At 38.5% G+C, this 16,064-nt stretch overlaps 2 protein-coding genes across 2 annotated transcripts; one reads left to right on the forward strand and one right to left on the reverse strand.

Annotated features, from left to right (window-relative positions):
- Window positions 1–1,904: 1,904 nt before the first annotated feature.
- MELLADRAFT_59631 (uncharacterized protein) lies at window positions 1,905–3,907 on the forward strand (the record flags this gene model as incomplete). The annotated part of the gene is made up of 6 exons (XM_007405022.1): window positions 1,905–2,016; window positions 2,085–2,393; window positions 2,464–2,541; window positions 2,612–2,713; window positions 2,807–2,842; window positions 3,048–3,907. 6 exons carry the CDS (start codon window positions 1,905–1,907, stop codon window positions 3,905–3,907), a joined length of 1,497 nt encoding a protein of 498 aa, XP_007405084.1.
- Window positions 3,908–15,392: 11,485 nt separating this feature from the next.
- MELLADRAFT_90977 (uncharacterized protein) lies at window positions 15,393–15,921 on the reverse strand (the record flags this gene model as incomplete). The annotated part of the gene is made up of 3 exons (XM_007405231.1): window positions 15,393–15,494; window positions 15,687–15,746; window positions 15,880–15,921. 3 exons carry the CDS (start codon window positions 15,919–15,921, stop codon window positions 15,393–15,395), a joined length of 204 nt encoding a protein of 67 aa, XP_007405293.1.
- Between the last annotated feature and the right edge of the window lie 143 nt (window positions 15,922–16,064).

The following is a 16,064-nucleotide window of genomic DNA, read 5'->3' on the forward strand; positions in this document are numbered from 1 at the left end:
ATGAGCAATTTGTAAAGTTGTTGAATGTTAATGTGATGATGATATTCCTCTCAATTTGGCTGGATTTTCAGGGTTTATATAGTCTAAACCTTGGAAATCTTTGGACTACAAGTGCGCACAAATTGTGGTTCTATGGTTAGGTTAATTACAGTAAGACAGTTACTATTGGGTTATGAGTATATTTCATGTGTTACATATGTGTTAAAGCTGTGAAATATATGTAGTTTTGGTTTACATCAAAGTTATGTATGTTCACACCCTTTGATGTAAGTTCTGCACATGTTACATATGCTAAATCATATGTAACTTGACTCTTGAAACTGAGCCTTGAGTTGTGATTGCTATTTTTAAGGTTTTTATTATAATACGTCGCCCATTGGTACTCTGGTTTAGTACTCAGGGCTGACACAAACTCATTGTTTTGCAATCTTTGTTTTACTCAGATTGTTCTTCCTCTTTAGTCAAGTGTGTTGGCTTCTATACAAAAGTTGATAACCTGAACCTCACAGGTTTATCGTTTAATTCAAACTTTACAGCAGGATGGCTCATTTTGGTTTCCACAGGCGTTATACCTGAAGTATTGGTGAGAATGTTGCATTTTTTCATATTTTCTCTCTTTGATCGAGATTTTCTATTGGGAGCAACCCTGTTAACCTTCAGGTGCAGAGGTATTCATGCGACGCTAAGATGTTGATCAGTAAACATGAAAAATTAACTGTACCATTGGAGTTACAAGTTTGGTCGAAAATATCATTTCTATATGTAGCTGACTGATCAAGTCATCTTACTGAGCTCGTGCACTTGAACCAAATTGTTACATATTGTGATTTTTCTTGCCCACCTTTCCATTATATGGTCGGTCGGTTCTTCTCTTCAGTTTCATAGCACGTGGTCCAATCTAATGTTTTGGATGTATTGACTACGTTTACAAGATTGTTTCGAAATTCATGAGGCTCAGCGGCAGCAAACTTAAACCGTCCCTCTCCCTCTCCCTGGAGACTTGCTAGGGAGAGGGACGGGGTAAGTTTGCAGCGACAGCCTATGATAAAAAGTCTAAATATCAGGTTTCAGTTTGTGACTAAACCGCAAAGTTCCCCGTTCACTTCTTTCCTTGAGATCTTCTTATTCAACGGTTCTCCACCAAACGGGGAACTCATGCGTATCTAATTGTTACATCAATATCAATGCGGAAAAAGTAAGAGAAAGCGTATAGGTAAGAAAGATTACGTCAGAATCAAATAAGAGGTTGGAATCTTCTGAATCAACAAACTCAAGAAGTGTGACTGGGCCTGTGACGCGGTCATGTAGCATGTCTGTGAACAATTATGACGTTCACTTTTTCTTTTTTCAGGACGGCCATGCCAACTTGAGACGCCTTTTTTGCAGTATATGTGGTACGGTGTGAGGTCTTTTGGGTGATAGAGGATGGACTTTTGCTACGAATAGGTCAAGCTTTGTGGCAAAACTTGTTGGATCTCTTTGTCAATTGACTGAGTTGCGGGGGCTCCCCGTAATCAAGAACTCGTACCAAAACTGGCTTGGAAAGAGTTGTAGAAGCTTTCTGCAATCGCAGACCTCGAGCGGCCGGGTTTTCAAGAGCGCAGGACTTTGCCAAGTTTAACACGAGACCCACTCGAAATATTCTGTCGCTCGAGCCGAAGGGCGGCCTGGGTTACTCCGGCGTGTCTGTAGCCGCTTCTCATTGCGTGAATCGGAGTTAGCTGTACTCCGGCTTGAGTGAAAGAATATCGCTTCCAGTGACTGTGAGTGGCTTAGTTGTACAGGGGACATATAAAGCACCATATAAAGACTGTTGTCATCTTCGCCACATCTCAATTTTCTTCAATTTGATTTACCTACCATAATCCAATAGCTACTAGTACAGCTTTGATTGATCTTGCAAAATGTTCAGCACAGTCTCATTTCAGTCATGGGCGCTATGTTTTCTGTTCTCTATTTCTCTATCAGGAATTATAGATAAGACTGTGGCACTCGATATGCATATTCGCGAAGAAGGTTCATCATTGCTGAAGTTTCCAAAATTGGACAAGTCTTGCAATGGAGCTTGTGAGTCATTCAAATAGGCGAAGTGACCCTGCAAGGAAAATCATCGATCGAAGCTCAACAAGGTCTCACTTTCACAGATTCAAGTCGGCAGCTACCAAGTGTACAAGCCAAGCGACAGAGCAAAGAACCAAAGATGGGTTCACCGGCGCTATCAAGCTCAGCTAGGCTACCCAGCTTCAAAAGATTCACATGCAAAGGATCCGATGTGGTGGAGAATGTGATAATACCGCGCGATTATTCCAGAATGAGATCAATGGAGAGCTCTTCATCAAGCTCAGAGAATCTCGAAAAACCTGCCTTTAGGAGAGTACAGAGTGGAGGACCAGGTTTGTAAATTTTCGTATTTTAAACCTTTAGCAGAAAATTTGTTCACTAGTCCCTCTCGAAATCATCCAGGTGGGACAACGGGAGGGAAGTCGGTAGCTAGCTTTCTTGATGCCTCGTCACCCGGAACAGCACCGGAAACATCACAAGGTTTGTAAGCCTCAGAATATGATACACATCGAGACAAAGTTGATCAAGAGTTACTTTCAAACCTATTTAGGTGGGAAGATGGGAAGGCACATTTTGTCAAACAAGGCCGAACTTGTTTCCCAAAAACGTCATTTCTGGCCGTACTTGCGCTTTGTAGAACCCAAAAAGACGTGTATGTACTTTTTGGACGTTTTCAATCATCTTTTCCGTCTAAAATTCATCATTATTTGCCTCTTTTCCCGTCAACGTCCAACCTTTCGAACAGTTGACAGTGAATCGTCTTCGGTCGTTTTAGAGGAAGGTAATCATATTTTATATCTCTTTTATTGATCATGAGATTTTTGATAAATGATATTGTACCTGTGTCATCTTTGATCCGAAGCTCCAAGAGGGGCAGAAGTTGTGGAAAAATATATACAAAATTGTGAGTCCTTATCACTCTACCGCGACGAGAATGACTTTTCTGAATGTGAGATGAATCTCAAATATATGTTTACCTGTTTCAGTCGATCCAGAGGCTTTTACCCATTACATCTGGGGTCAGCAGAAAAAGACGAGACCCTATCAAATGTCAAATCTGAAGAAGCTAACTGAAGCAAATAAGAAAACATGTCCAAACCAATTTCAAAATATGATTCAATCATTAGAACCTGTCTTACAAATAAAAAGTATGAGATATATGGATTCACCTATCAATGATGGAAAAATCTCACATGATCCTCAGAGATACGTCGATGGCTTTATTGATGATGGAAGAATGCCAATTAGTCCTCAACCTGCATTGAAAAAAATCGACAAGATCAAAATCCAAACCAAAAAGACCATCCTCAATGTTTTGAAGGAACATTTAAAAAACAATCAAGACTTCTCAAAACCATCAAGAAATCTATGGATGTTTTACCGAACTTTGAAAGATCAGTTACACGAGGAGGAAGAAAAAGGAAAATCTGTATATGATCTTCCATCCCTCGAAAAGGTGGCTAACAAAATCTTCAAAGAAGGAGGCCAAAGAAAAGTCTCACATATGACTGATACAAAGGTCTTGGAAGAAATTGTCAATGAGAATATAGATAGTATTCTTTCAGCAAGACTTGAAAGCTCTGTTCGACATCAAAATCTGACAGAAGAAGACGCGCTTTACGTACGACAATGTTTAGGAAGTGTGCATACCTTCACTATGAAATACAAAAGTTCTACCGCAGAACCATTGCTACGCGCCATTACTACTTATTATGCAACAATACATCAGCGTTACTGGGAGTTTCCAGAACTCCGTTACTTAGCCTATCGATTACATCAGGAATACAATTCAAAACTTCTTGGCCATGATAAGCATGCTATAAATGATATTGATCCTGCAAAATGAATTGTAGAGGCTTGAATCCTACAAATTGTGGTTTTGACAAATGTATAGCTGTTGATGAGATGTATTTGTCTCAAGATGCATTGCTGCATCAATTGGTTTCATATGTTTGATGGCATCGATTCCCTTGAGGGAATTTGTGATAAGTGAAATCATTACACGTTAAATGATAGCACAAGGTATCAAATTGTTTATTCTGAATTCCTTCTTTTCCATTGGTTGAGTCATCTGTACTATATATTTCAACCTACCTCCTCACCTTCCAAATCATCGTTTTTCAGCACCTGGTAGATGTTATCACTGAATACACTACACAAAAAAAATGCTTGATAATATTTCTATTTCATCTGTTTTATACTGAAACCAATCCGTAATTTAACCTTCTAGTTTTTGAATTTTGGCTTTCCAACTCTTTTTGTGCTCTGTGGTTCTCAAGAGGTCTTCATCAATCCATGCTTTATGAATCCCATTATCATAAATGCAATAGCTATTTAAAGACCTAATCTTGAATTTCAATGTGGGCTCACTTTTGTTTTTTCTTGTTAATCTGAAATAAAAAATCTTTTTTCAAAGAGGTGAAGAGGATATCCCCAAATTTCAAGTCTTTCAAACAATTGCCTTTTTAACAATGTCCTTGAGTTTTCTGTTTCTTCTAGGTGGGAAGGTGTTTAGTCTTAAGGGCTTAGATTTCATAAAATGTTCCAGTTTATTGGGGTTCTTGGCTCAATGTATACATATCACATCTTATCATACCAACCAATAGATAGTTCTAGCTGATGTTGCCTACCAGCTCTAAGTTTGTACAGGAGGGGCGCCGCCGGCCACTTGCCTGGTTTGTGTGGATGATAAAATCACCTCATCCCTCAAACCTGTCTGCCTTGGCATTGCCCAGGTGGGTGGGTGGTACTTTAAGATGCAATAACAACTTTGAGGCGGATATGGGTTAGATCGTGGGTGATTGAGAATCATACACCAACAAACAAACCCCCAAGGCCGGTACAATATGGGAGTATGGGAAGCCGGATCAAGAGCCCATTACAGCTTTGCTGCGCTGCACAGCGCCTGTATTGGCGCGTGGTGCTGGGAAAGATTTTGAAAAATTTGTGTTGACATGACACAAATTTCTTGAATAGCTGTATATGCAAACTGGCACCGTCAACATATTAGGGGTTGGGCAAAATTTTGACCAACCGGTTTTGCGCCTCTGAGAAGCCCGGCGAAAGGTGTTGAAGATCGAGGAAAACAAGTTTCCTGGGTTCACACGTCTGTTACACGGGTCTGACTTCAGCACCGAGAGATTTGGGCGGGTACCTGGGTTAGCTTTTGCAAGAAGAGAAGGGTCTGGGGATCGGTGAAAGGTGCAAGAGGGTGTTTGCGTGGCTCGTAGCGGTGCAAATTGCTTTTCGCTGTAAGAGTTTTGAATAGATACAGCTTTGGCATGGTCAAGAAGCATCTCATACTGGTCAAATTTTTTGGAAAGCAAAAAGATTGATAAAAATTTTGGTCGGTTAAGAGTGGCTTTGGTATTGCTTTCTAGCCCTCTCGAAAGCATTCCCAATTTTTTGAACTGCGACTGAATTGGGTTTAGAAACCGGTTGGTTGCTTTTTTGCCCAACCCCTACTATCCTCAGATTGGTGGATTCGAGTTAACAGCGGGCGGCTGTATCCAAGGATTCATCGGATAGCTGGGTACCAAGGAGATCATCCAAGGTAACAGGAACCACTCACGTCCAAGAATTCCTCAGACAGTCAAGTACCGAGGAAAGCAATATTACGAGTTTGACTTGGCCAGATACAAGGGATGAAATATATCCTTGGATAATTCCTGTCTGAGTTAATATCATGCATTATCATCGGACAGCCTTATCCAAAGTTAACTCAGTGTGTCTTATCCAAGGTAATATAAAAGCACACTGTCTGGATTGAGGAAAATCAATTCTTTCAGGCCAAGCTTTTAACTCTTTCAATCACTCTTCAGGATACATTGCCTGAGGCTCATCAGGATGAAATTTGAAAACACCAGGACTCAACAAAATTGGAGAATCACTGTGTAGGAATTCAACCTGCATACATACAAGATCGTGATTAATCCAAATTTGAATGCAAAACCAAAATGCAATACTAGGTCAATAGGGGTTGGGCAACAATTCGACCAACTTTGGCCAACATAGGATTCCGCCACACAAAGAGCATCGAAGGCGCCCAGAGTGGTTTGAGCTAGAGCTCCTGAGATATCACAGGTTTATCCCGTGTCCAGCTGCCTCAACCAACACAATTTTTTCATAGGCAGCCAAGTTTTGGGGCAGTGCCATCTGTGACAGGCGTCTCAGGCTAACCTCTATTGGTCTACCAGAGGCTTTTGGCTGGCAAGTTGGAGAAATATTTGAACAGATAACCCAACAGACGGTTGGGTTACGTGCTGCACCACCCTATTTTTTTTGCTGCCATAAAGTTGTCCAAAAAAATAGGGATTTTTGATATTGTTTGAATTGGTTTGAACAGTGGCTGATTGGCTTGCAAGGGAATTTAAACTACAATTGAATAGCTGTGCTGCCGCGCTTTGCCCAACCCCTAATGTCCAATGTAAAATTGGATTCAAGTCTTTGAACACAACATCAAATTCAAAATTGAAGACGAATTCAAAGTTGAAATCAGATGTGAACTCCATTTCAAACACAAAATCAAGTTCAGCTGCAAGACCGGATTTCAATGCAAAATCTGTTTGCATTTGAAGAAATCAAATTCAACTCCAAGATCAAGTCTGAATGAAAACTATCCAATAATCCCCCTTGAAAAGTGTCAAATCAAACTTCAACTCTACACCGGTGACTTTGACAGAACCACAAAAAGAACGAAAAGAAGGAGACAAACCCATAATTGACCAAAGCATCTAATCTATCAATAGAAGGCTTCCTCTTCACTGAGAAACCATGAGGTTAAATTTTACAAAGTTATTTCAAGGTGCAAAAAGTTGGCTCTCAAAATCAAGATTGTATGACTCCAGATCGAGCATTCAAAAGAAAATCTTCACATCTACTTTTGAGAAATGTCTTTCACAAACCTTGGCTTGACTCTTGTTGCAATGTCTTCTGTCAATGCTTGTTTTCATCTCAAGCAAGCCATTCTCCAAAGTGCGCTCCATACTGTGGATTCCAAGATCTGACAAGATGTAACCCGTTCATTTCTTGAGCTTGATACAGAAGCCAAATCTTGAATCTACCTACCATTGTGCTATCAGGATGTCATCTCTTTGTACCCTTTGAAGCTCTTCCCAAGTGATAAGCTTCTTACTTGGACTCCGCAAACCATTCTTGAGGTATGTTTATTTTCTGTCTGCGACAATTTTGACATTAGCAGTTAGAATATATTCTGATTATCCATTTGCTCTTCAGACCACGTCTTCTGAAGATCAACTTCCATTGGGCACTGACAACTCCCAAGAAAATTGCAATACTGTGTTCAAGACTTCATACCACAAGTGCAACCATGCAAGCCTTGAAATCAAACTTCTCAGCTTGCCAGCTAGCTCAGTATCTTTGGATAGTTTGTCCTGCTACTCGTGCAACTCAGAAAAAGAAATCAACAGCAACTCTAAAAGCTCCCTCAATCCTCTGTTTGAGGACAATTCCATTGAAACTCTTCCATCCATCAAAAAGTTGACTCATCATCCACACCCAATACCACGGACATTCTACTAACTGAGGGAATGGCACTACTTGAACTAATTCCACTCGGAAATTGTTCATGGACTGAACGCATCAATTAACTTGCTACTGATGAAGAATGGGACAACCATATCAACATATTAGCAAACAAGTTTGAAAAAGAAATGGAATTTAACTCTGAGACCAAATGCCTATCATTTGACAATACAATCACCAGGATATCAGCTGCGTTTGATTGCGACAAAGAAGAAATTGAAGATGGAGAGTTCAAAGATGTATTTCTATCACCAAGATCTTTTGAAGGGGAGGAAGCCAAACAATATTTCAATTATTTTGATGATTGAATTTGAGAATTCCAATCATAGTCAACCACAAACTCAAGAATCTAATACTGTTTTCAAAATGAGTGAAGAAGAAAAACAAGAATACGAATTATTATCTTTACCTAGACACACAAGCACAATTCAAAGAAACCCGCACCTGTTTCATCTTTCTGTTAGAAGATTTGGATAGATGTTTGAGTTCTGCTATTTGTTTACCTACAAAATGATATCTCATTTTAGATTCTATCATCAGCAATATGATCATCATCTCATCATCTTTGACAAAAAATACCTTGAAGAATTTATTGATAGATCTCATTCTACAACAAAAAGTTATTGTCACAAAAACCAAAATTTCATGTATACTCAAAATTCTGGTCAAAACACACTGTATATTTCAAATCTTTGTATCTTTCCTTTGTTTATTCAGTATCTGTATTTCTTTCGCATATTTTTTGTACCCTTGTTCAATTTATCTAGTAGTTGGCATCAAGAAATATAACCATCATTTCAAAACAAAAAGTTTGTTTGAACACATGACCCAAGCGCCACATGACAAATATCTCTCTGTTGGTATGTTTTGGATATAAGTAGCAGATGATGCTTCATGTAGAGATGACCTTAGCTTTGGCTCATTCCTGCTGATTCAAAAGGCAAGCTAAGATGCATGGTTCTTTATTGTAGGAAGTTCAGATATTGATAAGGAGGTATGTTGTATTAGAGATTGATGACCCCTGTTCAAGATTGGCTTCTACTTCTTTCCGGAATATCACTCTGTATGTATGCAATTCAAGGCAAGTTGGTTTTGTACAAGTGTTGGCAAATTGCTGGTGTTACTGCTAATGCTTGGTTTGATGGAAGTGGAAGTCCAAGTCCAAATGCTGTTTTGATTTTTTGAAATTAAAAATTAAAAACCTCCACGTCAACTATTATCAACTTTGTTCAAACTCAACCATATCAAACTGCATCACAGAAAACAAATGTCGCATAATTGACCATGTCAACTCTTCAATCAACCTTGGACCACCAGTATATTGTGTGATCTTTATCGGGACAACTCAAATCATTTTAGGTGGTGGTAGTGGTTCAGACAAAAGTGGAATAGCAAATGGACACCATGTACCAAAGCCCATATCATTCAATTTCTACCCTATTGTCTACCTCTTGGTTCAGGGTCTCCAATGAGCATAGGTTTTGCTACAAGATCTAGATATGACAAACTATGGAAGGTACATCAAGATAACCAGAGCTCAAGTCTCAAAGATTGGTGCATACCCCATTGAGGATGAGGACCTGTCAGATTGACGGGAAGTGCTGACATACCAACATTGCTTCAATTTTAGGACAATATGTATGGATAAGCAATCAAAGGTCTATCCAGTCAAAGTTGTATGACTGATTTGTGGGCAATTGAGATATTTAAAGAATATGTCAATATACTCTTCTTTTTCAGTTCATGTTGATCTACCATTTTGACCTTTTCCCACCTGTGCATTGGGTTTTTATTCAAAAAAACTGGAAAGATGCTTCAGGCTTCTTAGCTCCCATCACCATTTTTGCCTGTCATCCCTGGCAGATCAAAATGTGGCATGAAATCTCATATCTAATAGACACCAACTTGTTTGTGAGGCTTTGCACCTTCATTCTTATTGTACTAATCTGCTTCATCAATGATTGCTTTGACCTCAGGACAAGATATTTACCACCATTTCAATCAGTCAATGCTCTTTTGATTGTCTCAATCCATCGTCTCAAAGCATGCACTCTTGTCTGCCATAATCAGTAAATCAAACTTTCCAGAAGTCCACAGATTCTATCACTTACTCTCTTCCAAAAAAGATTTAGCTTTATCTGTTCTAGATTTCACATATTCAGCTGAGTGTTGTTTATGAGGGATTTCTTTTCCAGATGTCCCCGCAGGAATTTCAGTGCTTTGATCAATCAATTCTACCAATCCAGATGATATATATTAATGACAGAATTCAAGTGCAATAGGAAAATTGAGATCTTCTAAACTTGCCCTTGGGGTGATCATGTGACAATTGGATTGATGTGCTTGGTAAATGTGATGCTTCTTCTTCTTCTGTTTTTGAGATCATGCTTTGAACCCCATGGAGCCCAATACCAAATTGGGAAATCAGATGTATCAAGAGATATAGATAGATATGCTTCATTATTGGTTATGTGATCTTGCTAACACTGATAAGATCAAACTTCAGCAAGCTTTCCAGGATAATTTGCCACAATGATGTGAATATCTTATCTACAAATCCAGGGAAGACAAGGTTTTTATTTTAGAGTCTCACTCATTGTCTGATTTTCAAAATAAATTTCACACAAAGTTCTGGAATATTCCCTATCAATTTATATGCAAACACTCAAACAGGCTCAGACTTGTCTCCGTACATGTAAGATGGGGACCACTTGCACAAGTGTTTCATTGAGGTCTCATCACTTCTAATAAATGAAAAAGAAAGTTTGATAAAGAGAAGTACTACACTGAAGCCCTCCTTGACACACCAGCCTAAGAAACCCAATATGGTTAAGTTATGCTGGGGTTCAAATGCTAACCACTCCTATTTAGGTGTCTGAACAAGTACAGTTTCCAGTAACTACCCTAATTCACATTATTCTATGGCAACACCAAAACCACAACACAACACAAAGGATTTTGACCCATTTTGGTTGTGTTGCCAATAAAGAGCTCCACAATGAGACCAAAATGGGACTCATTTTTTTCTTGCAAGGTGGCAGTGCAGCAAAAAGACAATATTTCTGCAATATTGCACAAAAATTGTATATATTGCACAGCTATTGCAGACATTGCGCAAGAATTGTGCAGATATGATGCAAAAGTTGGAGAAATGCACTAATTAGTGAAATGTTGAGTAAGATGTGATCAAAGAGAAAATTGTGGTCAAACCTCTTATCAAGGCCAAAAATTTGAATCAAAGGTGGACCACATTTCAGCCGCAGGTGAGGTCCTGTTTTGGAGTTCCAGGGTTGGTCTTCCAGTGTTTGAAGCAAGATCCAAGCACTGCTTTCCATCATGGGGCAAGAAAGTTCAGTTAAAATGAGTGGAGGGGTGGGCAACTGATTTTGTACACAAGACTCCTAGTAGAAGGGCTTCACTCTGCTATATCAGCAATATAGCTGAGTGAAATGCTATCTTGGTGTTGTTTTCAAGGACTGTGGGTTTTTGGACCCGTATTGTGGTGTGCTGGGCCCGCGATATATGGAAGGGCCATTCCAGGTCTCAAAAACGCAACACAACCACAATAAGTTGTGGAGTGCTTGTGCTATTGTTTGTGTTCTTGACTGAATTTGGTGGTCACACTAGATGGGTTACACACACCACGTAAATTTTGTGATGGCATGTTGATGTGTAGACACAAACTAGTCCAATTGGGCGGCGGGCGCCGCAGTCATAATATTGAGATGGGCTCCACTGAACTCAATCCACACATACCTATGCTTTTCCACAGATCACTCAAGCAAGAAAGCTTTTTTAGCACTTGTTTGGATGTAAATTCAGCAGAATGTATTTCATAATCTACTGGAGATCACTTCATCAATTCTGAATACCAATAATAAATCAGAAAAATAGGAGGAAGTGCTGTTGAGCTTTTACTACTGGCAGCAAGAAACAGGGAAAGAATGGGGTAGAGCAGGGTATGGGAGGCATGCTGCGTGTGAGGTCCAATTCTGGTGAAATCCATGATTGGGTGAAATTATGGTGATTTGTAGCAGAGTAAATGTCACATACCCTTGAAGTGGGGTGAAAATGTCCTTGCTCTAAGCCTAACCCCTCAACTCTAACCCCTAAGCCTAACCCCCTAATGGTTTCAATATCAGAGTACATCAAGTATCATTTTGTCTCATTTCCAGATACCCACTTTTGAACTTCGAAGATGTTGAGCATTCTCACTTTTGTAGAATTTTTTTGTCAAAATTGAAAGGTTAGAACATATCTCAACCAAATGATTTGCATTTACCAGCATCATGGGTATGGTGCACTGCAAGTCCTACACCTCTGGACTCCAAGTTCTTTTTGCAGTTCCATTCTGTATACATATATCATGTGGATTCTCTTCCTATCCTGTCATTCACAATCCTTTCAACACCTCCACTCCAATTTACACTTTATATCAATCAAACAGCATTTGTTTGAGCTAATTATGTACATTCTTATGCTTATGGCCATAAAATTTAACTTCTACTGATCACTATTTGTGATATACCTTCCTCTGCCTCTTATTCAAACTTGTAAAGTACCCTTTGTGTGATGTGGAAACCTATGTAATCAAAACACATATTCATACTATTTCCCACTTTTTGAAGTTACGTCTTACGTCATAAATATAGATCTTATATCTCTACTTAAATCTCATCACATCTCCGCCTGTATTGTTTGTAGCCCCATCCTATGCCATCCTACCCTGAGCCATGGAATCTATCAATCTTCATCCCTATCCCTGGTATCTCATCCCTCTCTCTATACACATATAGCCTTTGTTTTATCCAAAGTGTATATGCTCCACCTGCACTTACTGTTAACCTTGCTTTATTCATTCCACTCTTTAATTAACTGTCATCATCCAACTAAGGCTCATTTGAAGCCAAGAAACTGTGGTATTGTACTATGGTGATCAGAAGTAAGAATGCTCACATTTCAAACTCACAGGTTGTTATTAGAGTTAAAATTGTGAGCATACGTAGTATGTGTTATTGTCAATCGTGAGAGCTTCTGTGGAGCAGAACCCTCATGGCATAACATATCTAATAAAAACTACATTTCTTTATTACATAGTCAGTGTAAAAGAAATAAATATTTAAAAATATATTTTCATTATTAAAAATACATACATCTCTCTCACTCAAGTTTCAAGAGGGTAGAAACAAAATACACTGGACTTGAAATATCAAACCCTTAGTCCTAAATGAGATTACTACCCTAGTCACAACTAATCAAGATTGTGACAAGGCAAGGGTCTTTCGAACTAAGCCAAGTAAATTTCAAGACAACCAATGATCAGTTCAAATCAAAAAGCCAGCCCTTCATTTAGTCCAAAAGATATTCTAACCCTAGAGACAAAAAAGATGAAACAACTAAAAGATTTTTATCAGACAATTATCCCAAAAAAAGGAACACTATCCTCCTAACTTGAAGGAGGATCATCTTTTACCACAAATACACAATTTTTACCCAAAAACCTTTCTCTGTTAGAAGATCACTTATTCTCCCTTTATCTGAATATCCGTTCAAAAAAACTGTTTCACTTTAAGAAATCTACTCTAGAATTATCTTTTGGCTCAACTGTTTTCTTCTTCTCCAGATAATCTTTTTTTCTCTTTATCTTTTCATCCTTAGGACGTTAAAGATTGTTTAACACACACGTTATTCAACTCAAGTTCCTTAAAACAACCGTCCTCCTTTCGATAAAAGCTTGTCTTATCAAACCGTTGCTAAAGCGTCACCCAGGCTCATTATACGTTAGTACCCTATTCACCTTGGCAGATCAATAAGTGATTGCACTTACTGATACACTGGTAACCCTCCTCTCCCGTACCAAAGACAGCTATAAAGAACCGGTTATAGCTTAAAAATGATAAATTACCTACAAAAATTGAAAGAATACTTTTTGTAAGTATCATTCATCTCTAGATTTCTCCAATTTATCTTCAAGGTTAAGTCTTGAGCTGACAGTTATGGTGGATGTTGACAAAATCCCTGGATCAATTGGCAAAAGAAACTCAAGGTGATGAACCACCAATGCTCTGGGTCTCAACCAATTTGATGCTCAGATGAAAAAGGTATGAGAGATTGACAATTAGTAGCTCTATATCAATCAAGTCAATCTTGAGATGATTTGGTGTTGATAAATAGAATTAAGATCAGGTGTGATCAAATGAAAAGATGATTCTTGTAAACTAAAATAAACTTTACGATTGAGTTGAGTTGAGAAGACAATTCTCGCCATGTAATTAGCCAATCAGCAGCAGGCAATACCATGATGATGATCATTCTTCTGATTTGTCAAGATACTGTCATGATTTCCATATGTGGCTGGCCAAAGTTGGACCTCAAATTGCAAGGGCATCCAAGGACAACAATAAAAAATATTGGGTAGTGTCATAAAGGAAAGTCAATATTTTCAACTATTAACTTATCTGTTGGTGCTGGGCAGGAACTATGCCATACTCAAAACACACTTGAATCTCCAGCAACTGAATAAGCAGATTGAATGTCTCAAATATACTTAGAAAGCCAAATATCTGATTGAGATGGGGCAGTATCACTATTGTATGTGATGATATTGGCCCAGGAAGTTTACTCAGCTGTAGGCTGGGAAATGTAAATCCCTTCTGGAACCTGCAGATGTTTCAACATGGCTTTTGAACAAAAAGTGATAAAATGACTACATAATGAGTCAAATTATATCACATGGCAATGAGCAAAAGACTTGAGGAAATCAGGATATTGATTGCAATAGTAGATAGATGGTTGGTTGTTGAATAAGTCTATAATTAAGTATTATTTACAACCTTCCTTCAGCATGATGAGTTTGAAAATTGAGTAAGTAGAAGCATCTCTTGTCATAGAATTCCTGTTACCTTTGTTTATTATGATGAAAGAGCTTTTCAAAACCATTTCTTCTACAATCTATTTAATAATGAATCATCAAAACCTGAATCTGAATGACCAGGGCAATGGTACTTCTTCAATAAGCCTTTTGATTGATTGAGCTCACTTGAACTACAAAGAATGTAGCCAGAATGGAAAATTGATCAACTTCAATTAATCGTTTTGATGCATAAGTGGAGAGATGCAAGGAACCCATGCGACCATCCTTAGTTTCAACCAACAGAGGCTCTACTTTGACTCATCATAAGATACTCACTTGATATTGTTTGGATCTTGAGGTTCATGGTTTGAGGAGGCAAGATCTAAGTTCAAAAAGATCAATGGTAATTGGTATGAAGTGCTGTGATTCCAAAATTATTAACAAATCAAAAGAGCATGATGTGAAGTCAACTTTTTCATGTAGGTAAGATTTTAAGAAATCAGGGGTAAACAAAATAAAATTACCTTCATATCACACAACTTGAAATTGAAGATCAAATGATTATTGTTTTGAAGTTGACTGATTTTGAAAAAGCATTCAATCAAAAACCCAATTAATAATGAAAGGGAAGCAAAACATTTTAGTCAGTTTTCTCAAACGTCAACCTTATAAATTGTGTAAAAATTGAAAGGAGATGTGCCAATTTAATCCCAAGAGTTCAAGTCAGTGAGGTGGGAAAGACATTAGTTATTTGATTGAAGTATCACCTGGAGAAAATAGCAAACAATTCAAATGGATTTCTTTTGCCATAAAATTGATTAATTGATTGATCTGATGTGATTTCAAGTCAAAGAAGATTGAAGAATAACTCTTGAAAAAAGCTGTCATGAAGTGACTGAAAGACAAACAGAATGTATGTATGAAGTTTACACTACTACCCAGGTCGCAGTCTAATCGCTCGCCACCACCTTTCTTCAGCTTCAGCCCATTTGCCAAGCGCTCGTTTGGTCGTACTGAGATCGCTTCTTGCTTCCACCTGTACATTGTCAGCGAACATAAGGATTATAAATAAGATTCGATTGTGTATTCAGGACATTCACGATAACGGAGATGAGAGGGAATCGATCGGTCTTAACGAGGATGGACATAGGCACTGGCACATATCAGGGAGCAGAAGGAAACATGGTAAAGGGAAAGATAAGAGAATGATAAGAAAAAGATTACGAACATATTCCTGATCGATCGATAAGATCTGATCGCTGTATAATAACGAGCTAACATAATGACCCTGTAAATAATACACACACAAGAAGAGTAACAGTGAGGGTAGATGATTCGGATGAAGTTTGATGAGGGTATGTAGTAGCAGGAGTACGACAATTGCATTATTTTGTTTTTAGAATAAGTTGCATGAGCGTAACTGAGAAGATAGTCGCGTGTGCATTCGGTACACTTGCCGGCATTAGAAGGTGTGGCAAGATTGGGAGGATGAGGGTTGAATTGACTTCCGTGTTGATGTTGATCTTGATGTGGGCACTGGGTGTTGATGGTGTTGGTGCTGGTGTTGATGTTGAGATGTTTGGTGGTTATTGGTGGATGATACAGA

The sequence above is a fragment of the Melampsora larici-populina genome (genome assembly GCF_000204055.1).
Source record: "Melampsora larici-populina 98AG31 unplaced genomic scaffold MELLAscaffold_3, whole genome shotgun sequence".
Classification (NCBI taxonomy): Eukaryota; Fungi; Basidiomycota; class Pucciniomycetes; order Pucciniales; family Melampsoraceae; genus Melampsora; species Melampsora laricis-populina.